The 22910-nt window shown below is 41.9% G+C and overlaps 1 protein-coding gene and 1 long non-coding RNA gene across 3 annotated transcripts in view; one reads left to right on the top strand and one right to left on the bottom strand.

The window, feature by feature from the left end:
- Positions 1-22910, top strand: part of CHN2 (chimerin 2) — a 165644-nt gene that overhangs the window by 125403 nt on the left and 17331 nt on the right. The window contains exons 1-3 of one of the 2 annotated variants that reach the window (XM_071735601.1): positions 13864-13893; positions 15792-15869; positions 21965-22049. In XM_071735601.1, coding sequence (XP_071591702.1) covers positions 13879-13893; positions 15792-15869; positions 21965-22049 — 178 coding nt within the window. In that variant the 5' untranslated portion in view covers positions 13864-13878. Of the gene's footprint in view, positions 1-13863; positions 13894-15791; positions 15870-21964; positions 22050-22910 lie in introns of those variants that run through there. The other variant, XM_071735599.1, reaches the window with a different exon arrangement.
- Positions 12587-22910, bottom strand: part of LOC139792385 (uncharacterized) — a 34215-nt gene continuing 23891 nt past the window's right edge. Inside the window, exon 3 of the long non-coding RNA XR_011724235.1 lies at positions 12587-15644. This is a non-coding gene — a long non-coding RNA (uncharacterized lncRNA). The remainder of the gene's footprint in view (positions 15645-22910) is intronic.

Genomic DNA, 22910 nt, shown 5'->3' with positions numbered 1-22910 from the left:
CCTGTAGCCTAAATTTCCCATGACATTGGTCCATGTGAAATCAAAAAAGTAATCTCCCTATCCCAACTGATCTCCAAAGCCCTTTTCATCTTATTTGGTGCTTATGACTGCTATGGTGTGTAAGAAGTGATGCCACCCTTCCCCAACCCCATCCCTTTTCTTTGCACACAATGTTCCAAAACCTGGTACCTGGCCCTTGCTGACTGGGTGTAGAGAGCTGATACCTGGATGGTTCCTAATTCTTCCCCTTATCAGTAAACCTGTATGCTTTTCACACTGCCGAGGCCATCACTGATCAGACTGTCAGTGTAAACACGTAGGATAACAGCTGTGATTGGTTTTTAGTGGCTCTGTTGTTAGCTGAGAGCAACCACTTGTTCATTTGCTGGCTTTAGTTCTTCATCCCAGGGGCTCCCTGGGACAGATGTTCCCCCTGGGCTCTGCCCTGCTGGGGCCAGGCAGCTGTGGGGTTACAGAGGTGCAGGGCTTGACCTCACCACCACCACCCTGTTGATCTTCATCCCATGGATAGAGGTGGAAGCCAGCAGTAGAGTCAAGCTCCAGATAACTTGCATCTGAAGCTGGGTGATGTGATGAAGCAACCTGGAAGTCTGTTGGGGATTCAAGCTGCTCTTTCAAAGCCGTGTGTTTGCCTGGTATGTCACTAGACCCAGCAGCTGGGAGTGTTGCTACACCCTCCACTGCTCTTTGGTGTGGACAGGCAGTCCTAGCTACTAAGGACAGGGTTTTTTAACCTGCATCTACCTGGGCACTGCATCCATTTCCTTTAGAAGCACAGGTTGCCACTGCTACCTGTCCCACTGCTGCTGGCTGCTTGTTCTTTAAAAAACAAGCTAGAAACTGATGTCAGGGCAACAGCTTCTTCAGTGGCTGATGCATTGCAGAAGAATTGGTACATATTGTAAAGCACCTTTTTCCTGGTCGTGTGCAAACAAATTTAGGATGCTGAGGTTTGGCCCATAAAGCTTGAGGCAAGTGTTGCTTGTGGAGATAGCATTTCTCTCCACAACATTTTGCCACTGCTGAAGTTAATGAAGAACATAAATAAGAATGCAAAAAGCTACCAAATGGGAAGACCCCATCCTAATCATCTCCAGGTCTGGTGCCCTGCAAGTATCATGCAGCACTGAAGGCTGTGAAATTGGGATGTGAATGAAATGTGGAGCACAAGGGAAATGCAAGCAACTGGCTTGTTTTCCATTCCAATCTCGTACTTCAGCTAAATTGCTAAGAAATCATGTTGGCAAGTTGCAAAAACAAAAACAAACAAAAAAAAAAGCTATAAATTAAAATAAAACCAGGCCAGCATGTAATCATGATGATGCTGATAGAACATGGCAGGTCATTTAATGAAATCTCTCTGTATTACAGCAGTAGTAAACCAACTTGTTAAACTTCTAACAGCAAATTAGATGGTTTTAAAATGAAGTGAAAATGCATTTAAGTGATAAATTACCTTACATTGTCTGAATGGGCAATAAAGTGCCTAGCCTATTTTTCAAAATTTAGAGCCAAAAAGCTGTTATTTCTAATGCTACATTAAAAAAAAAATATATTTTTTGTCTAATTTGGAAATTAGCAGTATAAATGGAAACGGTTTGTTGTGAAAATGTACTAGGCAAGAAGACATGTTTTTCTTTCAGTGCAGTGCAGTCTGGTTTTAGCTTTTGTCCTGTGCACTGGCAAGTCTTTGACTAGTTTGTGTAAACAGAAGGTTTTAAATGCTGCATTGTCTGCTCCTGGCTGAGTAAATCCCTCGTTAATGCTGTCTATATTAAGTATGGCTGTCCCCTCCACCAGGGCTGAAGTGTGATACTTTTACTAACAGCTGAGTGTCTTTCTACAGCATTCCTTGAGGGGCACTTCTTGTCAATCAGCCTCTACAAGGGCCTGGCTGTGGTGTGGCTCCTTCTTCCCATGCTGGTGAGATGGAGTCTGTCTCCCAGTTGAAGTCTGGAGAGAGCAAAAATGAAAGGAGAAGAGGGCTGTGATTCTCATCAGCCTGCTAAGGCATGAGTCTTTTGTTACTGGTCTCCTTCAAGCAGGAGAATAAGATTCTTTGCTGCTTGAAATTATGAAGTATTTAGGGTTGTGCCTTTTGTTTTAGTAGCAAAAAAAGCTATTCCCGGTGGTAGTGAGGCTGTCACTGCAGACTAAAAGAGCCCCAGGGAACAACTGATTAACAGAAAGAAAATGAATGCAAAGCCCCTGTGTCTCTGTATTGAGCTGGTACAGGGGAATACAACTTCACTCGGCAGCCATCAGTAGAGGATCACCTTTGAAATGAACATTTTATCAAAGCATCGTAGTGGAGGGTTGTAATAGTCGTGGGAAATTTCTGCACTTTTGTTTTTACTTTGTTCTGAGTTGGGATAAAAGTAAAAAACTAAGCTTTTCATGACTGGGCACCGAGGAAGAAGGATAAAGGCAGAGGAGTTGAGTTAGATTCACTGCAACTGTGACCATTTTTAATGATTTATTAACTGCTTTTAACAAAGTCTTTCAAACAGGGAGGAGAAGATGGCTTTTTACACAGAATTGTCACAGTTGGAAAAGACCTCTAAGATTATCATGTCCAAGTCTTTTTTTTTTTTTTTTCTTTACACTGTATCAAACTTGAATATTTCCCCTGTTTAAAAAAAATGGAATTTGGGTCTTGGTCAGAACTTCCCTGTGCAAAGTTCCCAGTCTGATGAGTCACATATTCTGCAAGAAAAAAGGTTTCCCTGAAAAATTCCTCCTCCAAGTTCAAGTATGCTGACTAATTGTGCTCTTCTGCTCTTCAGATTAGCAAACTAATAGATGAGGGTACTTTATAAAGCAAATGAATCTTCCCTCTTTTTAGTCATAACCTCTGATGTAACCTTGTGGTGTCCTGAATACCATCAGGTCTGTATGGTAGTGGAAGATGTGCAGAACACTGTCAGTTCTGGCCCTTCCAGTATCTTCTGGTGCTCCCACCACCACTGCTGAGACAATACAATTTAGAGCACCTTTGATGTGAGCTGTTACATCTCTCATCTCATCAGCATTATGGTTTTCTGTGTTCCCATCCGGTGGTTGCAGCTGTGCAAATCTGCTGAAAGCCACAAGTTTCCTTCAGAATTCTCCCAGATACAGAGCTGGCTTGTACAGCTGTGCCCAAGGGGTAATCTGAACCTTACTCTTTGTGGTTAGATGCAAGAAGAAAAAGGCTCAGCTTGGCTCTTTAGACAAAACCACAGACAGTGACGTCTCCCTTGGATGCTGACCTGCATTTAGGAGTAAAACCACCCTCAGGGCTGCAGCCAGAGTGGCAGTGGAGCACTGGAGGGTGACAGGTCCCAGCCTCAGCTCAGGCTGTGTGGAGTAGATCTCTGCTGTCCCCAGTCACTTCAGTGACAGAGGATGCTGGGGGCTTTCTGGATCTTGGAAATGCCCAGGTGTTGTACTCCCAGTTGCCTTTGAGAAGGCTGAAGGAGCTCGATACATACCTCTGGGTTTTTTTCCTTTCATGGAAAAAAAAACACCTTGAAAGAGCTTTTTGTTCTTTGTGGAAGTCTTCATATAGAGTCATTCCTGTATGTCTATTGCCTGTCAGCTATTTCACAGGAAGGGTGAAGTAAAAAAGTTTAGAAAAATAATTTGTGGTTCTTTTGACAATGTGTATTGGTGATAAAGTAAAGACCATGGTAGAAGTTAAGTGGCCACATTGATGATTGTCTTCAGTGTGACATTTCTAAAAGTAGTAATATCACTTAAATGTAACAATCTACTTAACAAAGTGGATCAAGTTTGTGCCTGTTGGAATTTTATATTTTGAGAAAAGTTTGCTGAATGGTACAAATTTTACCAGACTATTACAATTCCTTGTAACATTGTACTTCTGTTGTGCTTTTCCTCCTATACCCTACCAGAACCTCATGAGTACTAATTGCATCTTAGAGAAGCCCTGGAATCATAAGCAGGTTTGTACAGTATCAGTGCTACAGCTGGAAAAACAGAGGCAGAGAAAGGTCAATTATTTTATGCTACACTGTGTAGTCAACAGTGTTAAAAGGAGAATTCAGAAATCCTGCTCTGATTGCTACTGATACAATATATATATATATGACACTTGTTATGTACACTCCACTGTAGGTATTCTGCTAACCTTTTCTTGGAGGTTAACACTTTGGCAAGATCTCACAATTGTTTTCCATTTTGGAATTTTCTTTACATGATTTTTTCATGGTTTTGCAAGGAACCTCAGCTGTAGCAAAGCAAAAATGTCTGCTCTTCCCAAAAATGTAATCTCACCAAGTACTGCATGTATACAGAGGCCAAATTCCTATGTCCCAAAAATATTCAGGTAATGAACTAAAGATAATACATAAATTCATATAAGAAATAGTTAGATAAGCTGCAGAAAGTACTTCAGTGGATATGATCACTGTATACAAAGTCTATTGAGGGTATTCCTAGTTCCACAGAGGGTCCATTCTAGAATCCTGCAACAACTGACAGAAATGGAAGATCAGAAATGGAAGAATTCAGAGTGCTTCCATAGATCTGGAGCTGAATACAAGGCAGAAAAGTAGCTACAAAACTAAGTACTTCCAGAACTAATGTTTTGCACTGTTTAGTTCCACTGACTTAAGTGGGGCTATGAGATATGGATGAAATCTTTTACCTACAAAGTATCTTAGCAGGATTGGTCCTAATGGTGAAACTCATTTGTTCTATTTCATGTTTCCCCAACCATTTCTTATGAAGTCCCTATCACAAGCAAAGCAAAATAAACTGTAAATCAAGTCACTGCAAACTAAAGGCTTGGATATAGGAAGGGTACAGTGTAAGCCTTGCTTTTTGAGTACTTTAAAAATGCTGCTGATGATGGGACAATATCTACTCAGATGCTATTAACAGCTGTAAACATTAGAGTGGCAGCAATTATATATTTCAAAAGAAACATCTTTCGTCCTGCAAAATGCAAACTTCTTCCTTCCCGTGGGCTCCACGTTTTGAGTTCATGCTGGTGGTAAGCTCCACGGGTCCTGCGAATTAAACCCCAGCAATGTCATCCCCCTAGTTCCTCTTTTAATCTCTTTTTTTGTGCTGAGAGCAGCCATCTGTCCCCCTGGGAACAATGGTGGCAGCAGCTGTGCATGGTGTGCCATCAGGAACAAAAGCTGCTGCTTCATACCAGAGGCCAGAGAGCTGCAGGTCGCAGGGAGTCAGAAGGATATCGAGGTCAAATGACACCTGATGCCACGCTGTACAGAAAATTAAAAGTAGGATTATACAGCCTGGATGTGTTCATTCACTAGAGGAGAAGTGGGGTCAGTCTTTGTCTAAGCTTCTCTCTGGTGGCCATGGGAATGCATATGTAGTTTCAAGGGCAGCTACTTACCCACGGAGTAAAGGAGTAACAAAAGGAGCTTCAAGCAGCGGGCAAAACAAACACAACACAAAACAATTCTTTCCAAGAGAAAATAAAGCAACTTGGCTACATTCTGGTACTTTATACAGGTTCAAAGTGAGTGATCTCGAGTGGTTTGTGTATCCTGTAACACGCCCTTATTAAAGTGCAGTGAGCCATGCTTTTCATGTGCGGTCTGCAGCTGACAGTAGTTCCCTTGCTTCTCTGTGAGAAAAGGGAAGCTGAGACAGGGCTGCCCAGAAGCTGCATTCAGGAGAAGATTTAGTTGGTTATACATTGACCTGCTTTTTCTGCAGGGTGAGCTGGAAGGAACGGGAGGACAGTACATACTCTGCAGGATAAAATTGCCCAGCGGTACAGACAGCTTTCTGCTTTTCAACAAGTGGTGCCAGTCCTATCCCAACTAATCACTTTTGGTGCTGTGTCCATAAGAACAGAAGCTGATACAGATTTAAGATATAGGAGCCTTTTTTGTAGACCAGTGGGGAATGTCATGCATTGGCTAAAGTTCATGCATATAATGAAATAGATAGGTGATCACAGCTGAGTGCAGAGCCTCCTATCCTTTCTTTAACCCCACATCACCTTTGTCTGCATGGGTAGCTGCACTGTTTCTAAGCAAACATGCATTTCTGAGCCATTAACTGGAGGTATAGCAGGGGCCATACAGCTTTGCCACTTCTTTTGTGATGCCAGTCCAGGATTTGATCCTGTCTCTCATGAACAGGATGACATTCCAAGAAGTTCGATGGGACAGAAGCTTGTATTTCATAAATGGGTAAGCTGTAAACACTGTATGCTTCCAGCTCAGAGGAATGTGTCCTGGGATGTGGAGACATTCACGGATATGCAGCTGAGCTCAGATGGGTTGTAAGACAACCATGGCTGGTCCATCACGAGTGATCTTCATGCCGCAGTTCCACTTATGCACATAGAAAATGGTTGCCTATTGCCTTCTTTTTCTTATTTGTGGTGGGGTTTTTTTTGCCATGTAACTCTCTAAGGATACTGAATTAAGGGTACCAAAATAAAAGTTCGCAATCACAAAGCACAGCATTTTTATAAAACTAGCAGTTCTCCCTCTCTTCCCTCTTTTTTTTTTTTTTTTTTTTTTTTTTTTTGTGTGTGTGTGTGTGAAGTGCAATGGCTCAAGCTTGCTAAAAAGCATTCTTTCAACCTGAAAAAGGGCTGTGTTCTTACTTGCTAATTGCCTACTTTGTGTCCTAAATGGCATGAAGATTTCCTTTCACCTTAGACTGTCTACATAGTTTATGTGTTTTTACAGGAAGAAGTACATGATGCTATAGTAAATGGGGACAGAAATATCACAGATTTCTAGATTACAGAAAACAGATTACTACATTTCTAGGTCCTTGCACTGAGTGGTTTATCTGAAGGTGCTGTGATTGCCATGCAGTAGTGCAACTCAGTCATGCTTTTTTTAAGTTTGAGACTGAAGCTTCAGAGTTCCTTCAAACCACCAAGAAGCTGCCAAAACTTGAGAAAAATCCTGTTTGCTGCTTGATACGGATACAGGCACTGTCCTTCCTGCAAATTGCTTATCACCCCCATCTCCCTGAGAGCACTAAATGAACAGATTGAGAATCTGCTCCTGAACTGTTATTGTCCAGGAACAAACTTACAGGTTGCCAGCTTTTCAGACGGGATGATCTTGGGTTCACAATTCACAAGTTCACAAATTATTTGTTCTTTTTCACTTACATAAATCTCTCCTTTAACCCATTTAACACACCGAAGCCTCTTGTTTTAGGCTGTCATGAGCTGGGGGAAAGCTTTGGGCTCTGCTCTTGGTTCCTGAGACTGCCACAGCATACTTTACATTCTGGCAGCTCTCTCAGCATCACTTTACAGCCGCTCCAGAGATCAGCTGGCTCTGCCAAGTGGTTAGTGGTTCCAAACATAAATACCATTGCTGTCTGACTCTGTGGTTTCTGGGAAACTTTCCTAAAGCCTGTTTTCCTCCACGTTTTGTTATAACCCCAGGGGGACCGGATTTTTGCTTCTCTGTGTGAACAGAAGCTCTGACTGTGGTCTTTAAGTTTCAGCCTGGAGCGCGTGCTGTGAAGCTGAGTTCATCCCACTCTGAGAGAAGTTTGCTCCCACCATCACATAGTATCAGAACTCAAAGTGAGACACAGAAAAACCTTCTGTACTTTTTTTAGTGTATTTATGTATGTTAAGTTTTGCTGGAGCAGATAACTGGTTACTGTATTGCTTTGATATAACACCTGCCTGTGGGACGTAGTAGTGTTTGAGACACAAAAATGAGAATTATGCCAAAAGTGAGGATGTAGGTGTTTGCGTACAACGCTAGGTATGTGTTTGGGTGTGTAATGAGGCATATGGTCAAACATCTAGGACTCACACCCACGAGCTATGTAGCACAGAAGCTGTTTAGTGTTGGGAATTTGTTACAAAGTTCATTCATTTGATGTCCTGACATTAAACAGATTCAAGGCAGTCTCATAAAACATAGTCCTCAATTTCACCCTGTGGTTTGAGTGTGGCACCTAACCAGCTCCTTCAATGCACAAGCACTTATGGTTAATGACAGCTCCACACCAGCAAGCCAGAAGGACTCTGAGGGCAGGACTGCTGCCCTTACAGTGCCTTCAGCCCCTTTCCCATCCCCTCAAAGGCACTGCACGGTGATTATAGGCATCACCTTTCTCAGAGGGGATGTTCTCACCTTCCTCTCTCTGTCCCCAGACTAAGCACATGAACTTCTCCACTTCATTGTGGTAGGTTTGGCTTTAGTTCAAGCTCTGCAGTCTCCTTGTAGGGCAATAACAGTTGCAATCAATGGTTAGCTGGCTTTCCTAAACAAAGCACTGTTTCTTCAGAAAGCAAGAGTTTCATAGCAAAACCATAAAAAGATGAACGGGTCATATACATTTAAAGCTTACGTGGTGCTGAGCCAGCATCAGCTGGGGCTCTGGATAAAAAAAATACAATGTTTAGGATATTTTTTTAAATCTCTGTCTCTCGACTAACAGTCCGGTATCTTGCAGAGAGCATGAGTCACTTCCCTCTTAATTCAGAAGCCATTCTATATCATATTAAGTTTCATTATGTTGCTGGGCTATTTCCTCTGTAAGTGAAAAGTCAAAATACTGGCTACCTATGTAGTCAGCGTCAAAAATTTGTATTAATTACAGGCTGATCCCTCTGTAGTTTTACTTCTTGAAAAAGTTCATACAGTGAGTCCAGATAAATTTATAAAGGTACATGCAGCTGTGTAACAAATGATAGAGTAAACTGGGTATTCCGTGTTTCCAGAGCATGAGTCTTAGCCATGATAATCAATACGAAATACAGCTATTATTCTACAGTTATTCATAGATATAGATATGCTTGAGGCTGGTAAAATAAGCAATTCTTTATTTAATTTATGTTAAAATTTAATAGATAATAGAAAAATAGAAATACAAAAGAGTTCAAAGAAAGATTCTTCTTATCTGTTTTTTAATATCTTAAAGTTGAATATCTGTTTCTACCTGAGCCACTTTCTTTCCTTATATGATTCATAAAAAAGCTACAAAAAAGCAATGCAAGCTCACTCGTTTAAAACTTGGTCTGTCATAGAAGACATGAAGAGTATGAATAACTGTCTGGCAATTTCTGCTTTTAGATTAGACACCTGCCATCCACCTGTCCATCCATCCTATCCTTAAATTTTGTTAAAAAAAATACTCCATTAGTTTTTTTGTCAATAAAACCAAAATCATCAAAAGAGTAATGGGATCACTGCAGATTTTTTACAAATTCCAGGATATCATGTTTGAAGTTTAGTTTGACTACAGACCAAATGTTATCATAGATATGCTTTAATTCATAGGTGTGATAGCAGTATTCATTCAAGTACATTGCATTCAGTCAAGTTCACTTTTTGTATCTGGACAGAGAAAAAGAAGTCATTCAGAAATAAATTCAGTGCAGTTTCCCTGGGAGATCCTCATTTGCAGATGAAGTGGTTCCTGCCAGCCCCACCACAGGGGACCGGGTGCTCAATGGTAGTGGTGTCCTGCTCTGCTCTCATCTGCCCTGCTTAGCCTTCACACCCTTGCTTTTCCATCCTTCTGCTACTGTTTGGGTCATGAACATTAAGCACAGAGGAGAAGTTTATGAACTTGGACAGGAAAACATCATTAATAACCTTGACAGCTATGGAGATGGATTGAGAAGGATAAAGGAGAGAGTGGGAGGAATGGGAGTGAAGGCAATAAATAGGCCAGAGCTGCTGTTGCCATGTTAATCTCTATAGGGTTATTTGGGGAAACTGGTGGATGAGTTCATTCCATACCTAGATCCTTTCCTAATTTTTTAACTATTTCTTCCTTGATACTGGCAATGTATTTGTATATGCAATGCATATTTATTATTATTTGCAAAAATGAGAAATCAGAATACTATTTTGGGCATATTAAATACAATGATGGACATGAGATACAAAGCTTAATACATTGGGACAATTGCCTGACATAAAATATTTTAGTCCTCCCATTATTTTTCTTAATTGGAGATGAATATGTAATTGCATACCACTTAATGTATTTTGGGACACTTTTTGTTCAAAAATGGACAAGAGTTTATTATACTAATACTCCTTTAGAGGCTTACAGCAACTGTTATTTTAAATTAATCTCTTCAGTGTTTTCCTCAAACTACAACATTTCACTTTTGTCTGTTGCATTGTTTCGTTTGCTACATTGTTTTGAGAAAAATAGTCATGGTGTGTACAGAAAAATCTGGTTTAGGTTTAGAAAGGGGATCTGAAGTTTTAGAGCGATTATATTTTTATTCGCCATAGGTAAATTATGTCTTTTATCTGCAAGTGAGGTGATCAAATCCATTTCAGAAAGAAGGGCATGTAAATGACAACTGGTCACTGCAATACTGATAAACATTCAGTGGCATTAATTTATAAGAGAGTAAACTAAAAATGTAACAATTTTAACTTCAGAGCATTTACTGCAGGAGTCCTCCAAAATGAACAGTTCCTTTTGCTTGAAAGTGGGTTATCCTCAGATAAAGATAGGTGGGATTAGTGGTGATGAAAGTGCAACCCGGGTCTCCAGAATGGGAGCCCGGTGTAGATACACTGCTGCCAGCAATGCTTCGAGCATAGACTTGATAGCTCTACAGACTCACGATTTGCAGAGGGACTGGCTGTTATTTTAAAAAAGTTGAAACACAGAGGAGTAGAAAGGTAGAATATAGATATTTAAAGACGCATAGAGGTGGTGCTTAGGGAAATGGTTTAGTGGTGGATTTGGCACTGCTCGGTTAAAGTTTGGATTGATGATCTTAAAGCTCTTTTCCAAACAAAACAATTCTGTGATTATATATATATATATATTAATCCTTTAAAAAAGAAAACAAACAAACAACCCCAAAAACCTGTGGTGCTATTTTTTTTTTATTTAATGAAAATATTGAGTTTACTGAACTCATTTGAAAGAAAGTTTCATGCTGGAAATGAGAGACTGGGTATACAGCAGGCAAGAGAGCACCCTTGAGGACTCTGGATGGGTCTTCGTTCTGTGGAAGCTCCTAGCAATTGCAGTTGGACTTCTGTTGAACAGAGGAGGGTGGCAGCCAATTAATTATTTTTGTGTATTTTTGATTCCCCAGGAGCAAGTAGATTGTGTTCCCTTCAAAAATAGAGCAGAGGACAGCAGCAGCTCAGTTTCTGTGCAGCCTGACTCCTTTCCTAACCCTGAGCTTTGTGTTGTGAAGCTTCCCAGCCCTCCTCCCCTCTGCTGCCTCTGCTCACCTCGAGACCCTTCCTGCCAGAGGGAGGGTTTCTCAGGAATGTGAGTTTTGGGAAATGAGTTTGGCAAATGCCATTCTGCAGGCAGCGTGCTCTGCTTCTCCTTCAGGGCATTTTCTGCTTGGAGTTTGTTGTCTCCTGTTTCAGCAGCACTGAAGCCTTTTAATGGCAGCTCCCAGTGCCACGGCACAGGCTGGCAGGATTGTGGTATGGAGAAGGCCTTTGGCTGCCTACCTGCCACCAGCGTTTCCCCTCCATGCCGTGCCTTTTGCTAAGAGTCAGCTTCTTTGGTGTTGTCCCCTGAGTACATCGTGGGAAGGGCTCCGTGGGAGAAAAAGCCAATATCTGCAAGATTCCTGCACCGTGTGTCATCTCCACATCATGTCTGCAATTGAGCAAACACAATCTGTCTGGCAGATTACCCAGTGTGCCGTGCCTGCAAGGAAAAGAGGCCTCTCTCTGACCTATGACTGTATCTGTGTGTGGTGTGAAGCGTATTTAGTTAGAGATCGGTCACGGATTTGTCACAGCTCCTCCTCATGAAGCTCTACCTCCCTTTCGCTTGTGCTCTTGTCCAAGGAGATGTACCCCTGCTGCTCCTCCACCCACTGTAGCTTTGCCCTTTGGCAGGTGGAGTGACGAGTCAAGAACCTGCCCCTCGATGCCCTGTCCCTGACAGCCTGCATGGGCATGGCAGCAGCCACAGCAGAGGAGCCATCACAGGCATGGCAGCAGCCACAGCAGAGGAGCCATCACAGGCATGGCAGCAGCCACAGCCAAGGAGCCATGGCTCCTGCAGCATCTCCCACCACGCCAGAGCTGGTGCTGAGGCGCTGGGCCACAGGCCATGTTCCCCAGCTGCTTGCTTCCAGCAAGTCCTCAGTGCTGCCCACACGACTACAACAGAAGTCTTGCCACGTGGACAAAAATGAAAGCTTTCCATACTAAAATTTGTCCTTTCCTCCCCCCGAGGCCTTTGTTAGCAAACAAGACGCCAGTGTTTGAGGGGACAGACAATGGTGTGGTTCAGCTCGCTCTGCAAAGGCATGCTGGAAATGGTGCAACAGCTGAGCTGCCCTCTCCTCCCTCCTTTTAAAATTTATTATTCTGTTTCAGGGACATTTCTTTTGCTGTAAATGCCCGATTTGCTATGCAGTACATGTGTTTTACAGAGAGACTAGTAAACTAAAATCATATGTTATGCAGAAATCCTCTGGTCTGAAAACACAGACAACCCATATTTTCAGCCTTCACTTGCTTAGGCACTCAGTGACAACCAGCAATATTATATATTTAGCTGCTGGCATTCTCCTCCTTAGCTTCAAACTAACTTGCTACCTTGATAGAGAGATTCTCTTTAAACAAGCAGACACCTTGAGCAGTAAATTTTGTATTAAGAAAAAGAAAAAGGATGAAAGAGAGCATTGGGGTTGGCTGATGGTATCACTATGTTGGAACTGGTTGTGGCTGAGAATTTGCTGTTGCTGCTGTTTGCATTATATTTAGAGAAGGAAGAGGTTATGTATGGAGTCCAGCTCATCACAGTTTTCCAGCACCATTTTAGACAACAAACCTGGTAGAGATTTGTATGATTAAGCTTCTTAAGAGGTCGAACTCACTGTTGGCTTTCTGTACACATCCTGTGTTTGCAAGGAATCCCAGTAAACAACTGTCTAAATAGGACCCAAGCAAGGCAGAAAAAGCAACCTAGGGAATAAATAAAATTTCATATATGGTAAACAGTAAATACTGATCTGCCTTAGTCATATGAACTGGTTTGGCTGAGTTGTCCTTCTCCAAGTCTATTAGATTAATCCTTCTGTGTGAACACTCAGAGTTTCCATTAAATATAGTACTGTATGTCTGATCCCAGGATGACACTCTGATATTCCAAAAATAGTTTGATAAATAGGCATTCCAAGATGTAGCATCATAAGCCTGTAGCTTGAGTGTGAAATCTGCCATGTTATGTAAAAAATATTGGTTATATAATGGGATTTTTATCAGACTAGTGAAAAAAATATAAATATTAGAGCATTATTAGCAAACCAACCTCTCTCTGACCTTGGATCTGTTATGCTGGAAGTCAGAGAGAAGGTAGTTCATGTATATTTGGGGATTTACATGCTGTATCTTCAGAGGTGTCTAACAGCTCAAGAGCTAGTTTGTTCCAGATAAATGTAAATACATTTTAAATGGTACTGAGGAGAGAAACTGAAGTGTGATAAGAATTTCCAGATGCCCCAAAGTTTCCTTTGTGAAAGAACTAAAGCCATTGTCACTGGTGGGGTCAGAGATGTCCCTAAAACCAATGCTCCTCATCTCTTGAAATCCATCAAGAGTGAGCTGGGGATCTATAGTCTGTCTTTACCTGCTGGAAAGCGGATAAAGATCCTGAGCTAGCAGAAACTGGGACTCAGTAGCAGCAGGACACACAGAAGAGCAGGAGAGATTTCCTCCAGGCAGAACAATGTTCACACATACACCAAAGCCACTTGTCACCGGTGGTCCCAAGCTCTGGGGAAAGGTCAGGCGGGAAGCAGCTTCTCAGGGAGCAATGGGGTTTTGAGGAAATCCTCCCTACCGGGTGGCAGAAGCTTTGGAGTACAGGAGGACATAAAAAGAGGTGCTGTGAGCTACCTGGAAAAGGAAGGAATTAAGTATGCTATACAGAGAGGTAAGTGCATCGTTTTATAACTGCGAGGCTGGTTTTGCAGGTTGCACAACTTCTTGAGTACCCTAAGTAGGGCACTGTCTGAAATTGCACAGCCTGATGTTAGTGACAGCTGACCATCTGTCCCCATGGGCTTTCAAATCAGGAGAACATCACTTTTAGTGACAGCAGGCAGTCTATACAGTGGAGGTTTTAGCTAGTAAATTAGATGAACCTTCTGACTTTGCAGCCTGAGGAAAAAGCACACTGAAAAAAATGAGGCAAGTTCAACTTCTCAAGTAAACATAACTGAATTAAATACTTTCATTTCACATATTTTTCTCAGTAGGGCAGACTCTGAAAGGCTGATGTGGTCTTAAGTGTCTCTAGTTAAAAAGAAGCAGCTTTCCCAGTAGTGCTTGTAGCCCCTCCGGTTTGCTCTGTCACAGCATCTCAAGCATTAGACACACCTTGGAGAATTAAATCTCATACTGCTCTGCCAAGCAGGTAACTCCTATCTTCCTCATACAGATGGAGAATGAGCATGCTTGCCAGGGGAGCAGGAGAGGGGAGCTGGAGGGAGAGAAGCTGGTGGGGAGAGGGCGTAGAACATGATTTCTAATGGATACTCAGTGTGGCACATGTTGTGTCCTGGCATGGGGAATTACCTTCCTGTAAAGAAGTGAATCAGTTGCCCCAAGTAATGGTGTAGGCTGTGGTACAGACTGGTCAGGGTCCAAATCCCTCCTGTCCCTGGCCTCCAGGGACAGGGATCTCTTCCTTCCCCTAGACTTGTAGCTGCACATAACCAAAGTGAGGGATGGATGACTGCTCTCACTGCCTTTCAGACCCTATTCTGCGAAGAGAGCTGTGAACATCAGCTTCCTACATACACGTGAAGCTCCTCTGCCTTCACTAGAGAGCTAGATAGGGTTTCGGGGCTTCTCTCATCCTCCCACATCCTCCTGTTTGGGCTTCCAGCTTTCCCTGGTAGTGGAGCCAGCCCCATGCACACTATCAGGTCCACACTGGACAAAATGCTTTGATTTAAAACATGGCATAGAAGTGCTAGTAATGCTTGCAGTGCTGCTGGATTTTCCCTTTGTACAGGATGTGAGGAGGAAAAAAAAAAATTAAAAAGAGGTTTTTTAGCCCTCTAAGATTAAACAATCATCATGGTTTTAAGGGCTTAATCTGCTGGCATGCAGGCTGCTGGCTGGTAAGTCTCTCAGACTGAGTGTAATTGGATGCAGCATCGGGTTCAGTTGTGTGGGCTTTCCAGGGGCTTTTTGTTTGTTTGTTCATACTTAAACTGGCTGCGGAGTCGAAGCCATCTATCTCTGGAAATGCCTTTGGGCGTGAAGCTGTAACACTCTCACCCCCCCAGCCAGTATTTTGGCAGCAGCTATAGCTGGAGACCACCGCTCGGGGAGGGCTGGGGTTGAGGGGAGTTTGGGGTGGGCGGGGGGGGAGAAGGTTGCTCAGTATCTGAATTCGGGCTATTGTTCGAGGCACACATCTGCCTTAAGAAATCGGCAGGGCACAGGCCGTTACTTATTCAGATGCAGAAGCTCCTTCCGTCCCACAAGCCGGCCCATTCAGGTCACATGCCAGAGGTCTCGGCAGAATGGGCTGCAGCTGTTTCGAATCTGCTGTCTAACATCAGAAGCAGTTGGACAAACTGCGGCGTGCTGACTGCAGCCGGGCTGCCGGCTGCCGAGGAAGACAGGGAAAAGATCTGGGATCCCAGCGCGATGTTCTCGGAGGATCTGTGGCTGGAAAATGAGAAAAACTGTGCTGTTGTTCACAAGTCGAAGCGAGGGAGGAAGCGTCAAGAGCTCCTGGCTGTGGCCCTGGGGGTGAAGGTGGGAGTAAAGGGGGCACTTTTGTGGCAACCTCTGAAACTCTTTGCCTATTCACAGATCACCTCCTTGGTCAGAAGAGCAGCCTTAACGCAAAACGACAACCACTTCAACTATGAAAAAGCACACAATTTTAAGGTAAGCACAACTTCCTTTTCTTTTTGACTAAAAATTTCTGTTGAGGTGCCTTGCATTTTATTCTTTGCTGTGATGGGGGTTTTATGCATCTATCTATACTAGCTCTGAGAAAAGTGTTGAAAAAAAGCATTTTTCTTTCTACTTGAAGTTCTTTTGACCGTATTCTTAACATGCTTCTACATAGGCACTTAATCCAAATAACATTTTTGCTACTCACTACACTACTTGGCTGGCATTTTAGTTGGTTTTGCCCATGTTCAGTTTTCTTTTTTGTTCAGAAAAATCTTTCATATTGATTGTCTTCTTGAAGTGTATCCGATTTTAAATGAGAAAAAGGCCCCTTTTCAAAATCTAGCTATTTTCAGAAGCCACTAGGGTTTTACCAGCAAACATTTTGGACCAGTTCTGTATTCAGAAGAAGTTGAGGGAACTGGGGTGCTCCCTAACAATAAAGCAGAGCCCAGTGGTATTGTCTCCTCGCTTTTGTTCCACCACCATATGCTAAGGAAATCCTCTCAGAGTCCCACTGAGCTATAGGATCTGAGCTTCTGTTGGCACATCAGACTAAACCAAATAGCACAGACGTTTAAATGCATCATCTTTTTGCTGTCTTACACATACAAAATCAGATTCTTAGGGTTTCCCCCCCTTCCAATGAATGCTGGGTCTGGTGTGCTGCAGCAGGGAAGTGACTCAGCTTTGAAAACGGACCTTCCAGGCAGCTTGCACTAAAATGTTTTGCCAAGGGGACTGTGCTGGTTTCAGAGTATGCCAGTCAGTTACCGTGGCTAATGCTGTCAAACTGCGGTTTGATGCTTATCAGGATGGATACAGAGAGGATAGGAGGCAATAACAAGACAAGAAAGGAATGCATCTCAGCTTTGAAACTTCAGTTTGCTTAATGCTCCTTGAGGATGCTGATCTGGGTCACTGCCAGAATAGTTCAGCTCATTAGCAGAAAGAGGATTTTCTGATATTCATCTCAGGACTGTCAAAAAAGGAGAAGCACTGATTAAAATGACTTCGCTGATTTCCTGGTTTAGCACAAAAATTTCACTTATTTTTCTACATACTCTGCCGTGCAGACACTGCTGTCCTCTGCAATGCTTCTGCGTAGTTGATAAGTCAGTAATTTAGTCTTAGTATTAGTGTTAGTATTAGTATTAGTGAGTGAAGCAAATAATAGCATCCGCTTTCTCATTCCCTTTCCTTGACCCAGTCTACAGAAAAGTCAATGTTTATCTCACTGATCAGCCCTAAAGGAAACAGTGGAAATACTATGTGTTTTCTTGCTTTATTAAACTAGCTTTCATTCTTTATGAGTTTTACCCTCATTATCATTATTATATCAAAACTATTTTAGTTTAACTAGAAAATATTTTCTCATGGCTGAGACTTTTTTCCACTTTGACCCATGCATTCTTTCCTTTTCAAAATTCCCCTTGTTTGGCTTTGATTTATAACTGGACATGTGCCCAGTTAACTTTGCGTTTGCACAATCTAACTGTTGTACAGTCTCTGTTCCTTTCTGTTTCAATAGAGTCATAGTTTAACTGAAAAATCACATCATTAATATATATATATAATCTATATTCAAAGGCTTGACAGTAGAAAACTATCCTTTTATCCTAGTAGCAGCAATGAAAAAAAATGTCCAGAGAAGACAGTTGAAAGTGTTGCATTTACTTAATGAATAAGTATCTTCACTATACAAATACAGTTAGTCCTCTAAAGGAATATAGTAGAACATGTCTAGTTGTTGAACAAAAAAATGTAGAAAGAATGATTAGAGCAGAATATTTATATTTAAAAGACATCTGAAAACTAGTTTCTTTAATATATTCCATATTCATTACATACATGGGCTAAGAAATTATTCGAAGAGAAAGAATGGCTTTCTGGGTCTTGGGGCAAAATTCTTAATGGCTTTGACAGCACTCAAGCTTTGATGATATGGGCTTTATCTGAAGGAGGATGCTATTTGCAGACATTAAGAGCTGTGCTTCCCATTTTTAGGTGAATACTGACGTGTATTGTATCATTCATCTCAGTTCTTAGGAACAAAGGTTACGTGTCACAGTGTTGTTCCTCATAATCTTGTTATAGGCAATTCTTCATGAACAAACAGGCACTCTTTAGTTCTTGACCGTTAGCCGTGAAGAACCTTAAAAACAAGGAGTGTATTTTTAGCTAAACTGATGAGATTTTTTGTAGATCTTACCTGGAAGATCTTACCTACTGGAAGGGACAAGGAACAAAAGGAAGAAGTAGACTCAAGGCACAAATTCAGAGCAAGGACAGCTCTCCCTCTATCCTTTCCAAGCTAATACAAAAACTAAAAAGGAGCACTGGGCTCTGGAGCATGTGGGCACCAGGTTATGATTTTCTGAGCATCCATGCTTTCTCATTCAGCCTCTCTCCCAAATTCCAAGGCACTTAAGGCAACTGAACAAAACAAGATTTAGTATCCAGACCGATTTGTTGTGCTGGGTTCATCCTGAGCACACAATGCAGTCACATGGATGGAGGTTTGGAGCTGGCGTCTGTCTGGCGGGACAACTTTGCATAAGCCAGTGTAGACATACCATAATTCAGCAAAGAGAATAAATCTCTGAAACCCTGTTTAGAAAAACACAGAGGTATTTCTGTAACTATGTGGGCGTCAGCCTAACTGGATCGCAAAGTCCTCTTGCATCTCTCTACAATCAGGATCCAGGAGGCTCTTTGGGATGTGCTTTACCTGCCAACTTCAGTGGTGTTCCAGCTGGTGGAGAGGTCAACCTCATGCCTGAGGGCAGCAGCTTGGAGTTTGGGGATGCTCCATGAATTTTGTTTGAGGCTGGGAATTCATGAGAGGGCCTCTGTGCTGCTTTAAGTGAGTGAATACAGCTTGAATAATGTGCATTTACCACAATATTGTGCCTGTTTGCCACTAGAGTATGGGAATACCTATTTGCAGGTAGGCTAGTGGAGTAGAGGCAGATGTCAGAAGATCTGCTGGGAGAAAGGAGGCCCTGGGATAAATTTCACCTTGTATTAATCATTGCAGATAAACACTGATTCTTGGAGAGAAAAGGGTTTGGGGTAAGTGTTTTTTACAGACACCATGAAGATTATGTGTATATATTTAAACAAAAATAACAGCAGAGTCAGCTTTTCTTCCCTGCAAATGGCTCAGGTTCAGCAGGAGTACACAGGACAGTTGAAATGTGTATGTATTGAAGCAAAAGTCTGAAAAAACTTCGGAGGCAAATAGAAAAATCTGCAAACCAAGTCACATAAGCAACAAAATTCTCTCAGCACTGAATAATTCCAATAAAAACCATGTGCTTCATTTCAAGGCAGATTTTCAGTTTGCTTCTGCAATGTTGCTTGAGGGATTATTTTGTTTTGCCACTGTATTGGCACTCCTTAGCTCTGGTCTCAGCTTCTGCCTCTGTGAGGGTGGCTCAAACACAGAATAAAATTGAATGAGAGAGCAATGGGGGAGGGGGGGGGAGGACAGGGGCAGAATTTTCTGCCCTTTGGAAGCAAGGGCTCCAGAGGGCTGAAGGTTGAAGGCAGGAAGAGGCATGCAGTGTAGTAATAAGTGAGATTGTTCTGCAGAGAAGAGAGGATGAATGTAAGAGACGGAAAGGAAACAAGAGTGAAGAAGTTAGGAGTTAGACATTGTGGAAAGAAGATGAAAGACTGGACAAGAAAAGTACAGTGTATAGTCTGAAACGTCATGGTTTTTATTTATATGAGGAAATACTTCACTGTAAAATCTATTTTAAAGTTGTACTTGGCTGTCAGCTGTAGCCCAAGCAGCCTGAGCTCATGCTCTGTGCACACAGAAAGGTGTCCTGAGACTGCAGAATGGGGAAGGGACCAGTAATAAATAGATCTTGATCAGATCTTGATCATATTTACAGAAAAAACAAGCCCAGTACTTTTGTAATGATGGAGGGGGCAAAACCTAAAAACCCATTTGAAACCCAAGAGCTGCTGTAACCTCTCCTTAACATGGAGATGAGGCCAATCCTACAGGAAAAATTCCCATTTACAATTCAAAAGAGCTGTGTGCAAGCTTCAGGATGCTTTCAAGTGTTGTGTTCATAAGAACAGACTCCCTTTAATATTTCTTTAAAATTAATGGCAAGCTATAAGAGACTTAGTTCAAAACTGCATCTTCAGAGATTTTTTTTGGCCCTTCATCCAGAAACTTCTGATGGTCTCCCTTTTTCAGTTAGAGATAGTGAGTATTTCTCTGTTTTAACCTAACTAGAAGCCACCAAATCTCACTTTTCACGGGGCATTTCAGCAGGGAATTTGCCATTTGAGCTAAAATGCATATCCAGGGAAAACTGAAGTGAAAGAGAGCTGAACCTTTGGGGACCATCAAGCTGGAGGGGGTAAGGAAACTGTGCACTAAAATCCATACCTGAAATTCATGGTACATACCCTGCAAAATAAAATAAGATTGAGAAAGAAGTATGTGTCTGTATCAATTTATCTCAAACTTTATTGCAAAATGCTATTTCTCAGAGATACAATTTTTTTAGAGAGGTAAAATACCATTTAAAAAAATAAGTATGACCCATCAAATGTTCCAGTTTAAACCTTTTACCACCAAAAGGGAGGAAGAATTACTATTGCTTTAAGCTTATTCATGCGACTGTTGTCTGTGAGTAGTCGGTCAGGAGTAATTTGTAGTCAGGCTCACATTTTTATCACCTAAATCAGAGAGATCTGTATTGAAATTACAATACTTCACCATCCTAGGGAAGGAACTCAGGAGTACAGGCTTGTTAAGGGGTTATCCTGCAAATAGGGCAAAACCTAATGTTTTTAAGATAAGCCAAATGCTTGTCTTAAAACTTCACAAAATTTATCTGAAAGGGCAATGTCCATTTTTTTTTATTCTGTGAAAAGTATAGAGCAGCTTTTCCCATCCCAGGAAGTAGAAATGGCCTTTCAGCCATCCACCCGATGGGTAAACAAGAGCAGAAAGAAGGAAAAGGAAGAATTAGCAGCCAAAGTGAGCATGATTTATGTTTCGTTAAGCTCAATTAACTTGCTGGCCAGAACTAGCTCGTACCAAGTCCATTCACACAGATGTAGACCTCACTATTTACTCTCCTTTTCAATGAAAATTAAATCCTTACTTTAACAGAACATACATCTTAAATAAAAAGGTCTTCCATCATAGCCTTGGAAAAGATGTGGAGGAGGCAGCAGCAGTGTGCAAAACCTGGCTGGGGAGCTGCCAGCTCTGTCAGCACGCAGGTCATTTCATTCCTCCTGATGAAGTCTGATCTACTGAAAAAAGGCCTCCTGACATATCTTCCCTATGTGAGTCCAGTTTACTTAACAGAGCAGAGAACTGTGTCATTTTCTTTTCTCAATAATGAATTCCAGTGTACAAAATCAGATCATTACCCAGCCACTACCTGGAGCGGCTACACAAATCATTCATCCTTGATAGACATTTATGGCAATCACCTCGAGTTTTGTTCACTGTCATTGCAAAGAAATGCACGTTTAACACCATAGGCATTTCAGAATTCAGACCTGAGTGGTCCTCTTAGAACATGGGTCTTGCACCAGGTCTGTGGTCACACACAGCAACAGGGAACTGAAACGTGGTGCATTGGAAGGGACTTTCTGACACCGCATTTCCCATTCTCCCAAGTGATCTGTTGAAGAGCATTTGAATCTCAAAAACATTCCTATTTTGTTCGACCTCGTCAAATAAAAGCACTGATAACGGTTCCTCAGATTATAAGTATTACTTTTTTTTTTTCATTTTCCTGGTTTCCTCCCCTCCACTAAAGCTAAAATGTCAGCTAGCAAAAATGACTTGTTTTCAATGTCACACACAGCCCAGTTCTCTGTTATGTTAAGCCTGTTGAAAGATAAACTTCAAGATCAAAGCAAATTTCTGTTCCCATGGTTTATTTCATCTAGACTTTGAAAAGATGTGGGCACTGTGTGATAATGATTTACTCCTACTGAGTCTTCTGTTGTTTATCCATTGCAGTTGTTCCATCTGTCAGACCATCTGCCTCCCAGTGACCCCATTTCTTCTTTTTCCCCCCCCATTTGTATTACAGGTCCATACGTTTCGAGGTCCGCACTGGTGTGAATACTGCGCCAATTTCATGTGGGGTCTCATCGCTCAAGGAGTGAGGTGTTCAGGTAGCCCTTCAGAATTTTCTGTCATTCTCTTGAAATGCTCAGACATCACCCCCAGCCTGCACTCCTGGCAGGAGAGGGGATAGGAATTACTTTACAGAACAAGCCAAAAAATGCTCCTGCCTAAGTTAGAACTTTGCCATTTTCCCCATTAGGTGATTCAGAAATGAAGCCATCAGCCTCAGAAATGAAGCCATCAGCCTTTGGTCACTGAGGGTGACATCCTTTTGGTGGTAGCTTAGTTGTGCATCTGCCTTGGTGTATACATTAGGAATTTATCTTTTATCCCTGAGTATTTTTATGTCTTAAGAACAAATCCTGTAAATGGCATAGCCAGCCAGCAACTCGGCTTCATAACTCACCTTTTTACCACAAACTGGTCAGAAGGGCCCTTGTCTGAAGATAAACTGTCACCTGTTTCCTATAAAAATACCATGTATTGCTGCAAGCCTGAAGTATCCCACCTCAAAGGAAAACAAAAAATATGACCTTTGTTTTCCTAGACATATTAGTTTTCTGGTGCCTCCATAACTGCCTTAGTACTTTAATAGTGCTTTAATTACTTTATAATTGTTCTTTTGTGAAAAATAATAACCTTGGAAAAAATGTGATAATTATCACATCATGAGCTTTTGGATCCAGCAAGTGAAATAGCATTTTGTTCCTTGAAAATGCAGTGTCATAACTTCTTTCTACAGACCTTCAGTCCCTTTTATGTCTCTCCTGAATATATTTACCTGAATATGATTTGCCTGAATATGTTTTACCTTCCCCTGCCCTGACCTTCAGGCATTCCTGGTCTTAGAGTGGCACTGGACACATCTGCTCCTGACACCTACCTTTCATAGGTAGAGGAAGGGGTTG

Source organism: Heliangelus exortis, chromosome 2 (assembly GCF_036169615.1).
Source record: "Heliangelus exortis chromosome 2, bHelExo1.hap1, whole genome shotgun sequence".
NCBI lineage: Eukaryota > Metazoa > Chordata > Aves > Apodiformes > Trochilidae > Heliangelus > Heliangelus exortis.
Note: the sequence above shows the minus strand (reverse complement) of the source record. Positions and strands in the feature narration are given on the sequence as shown.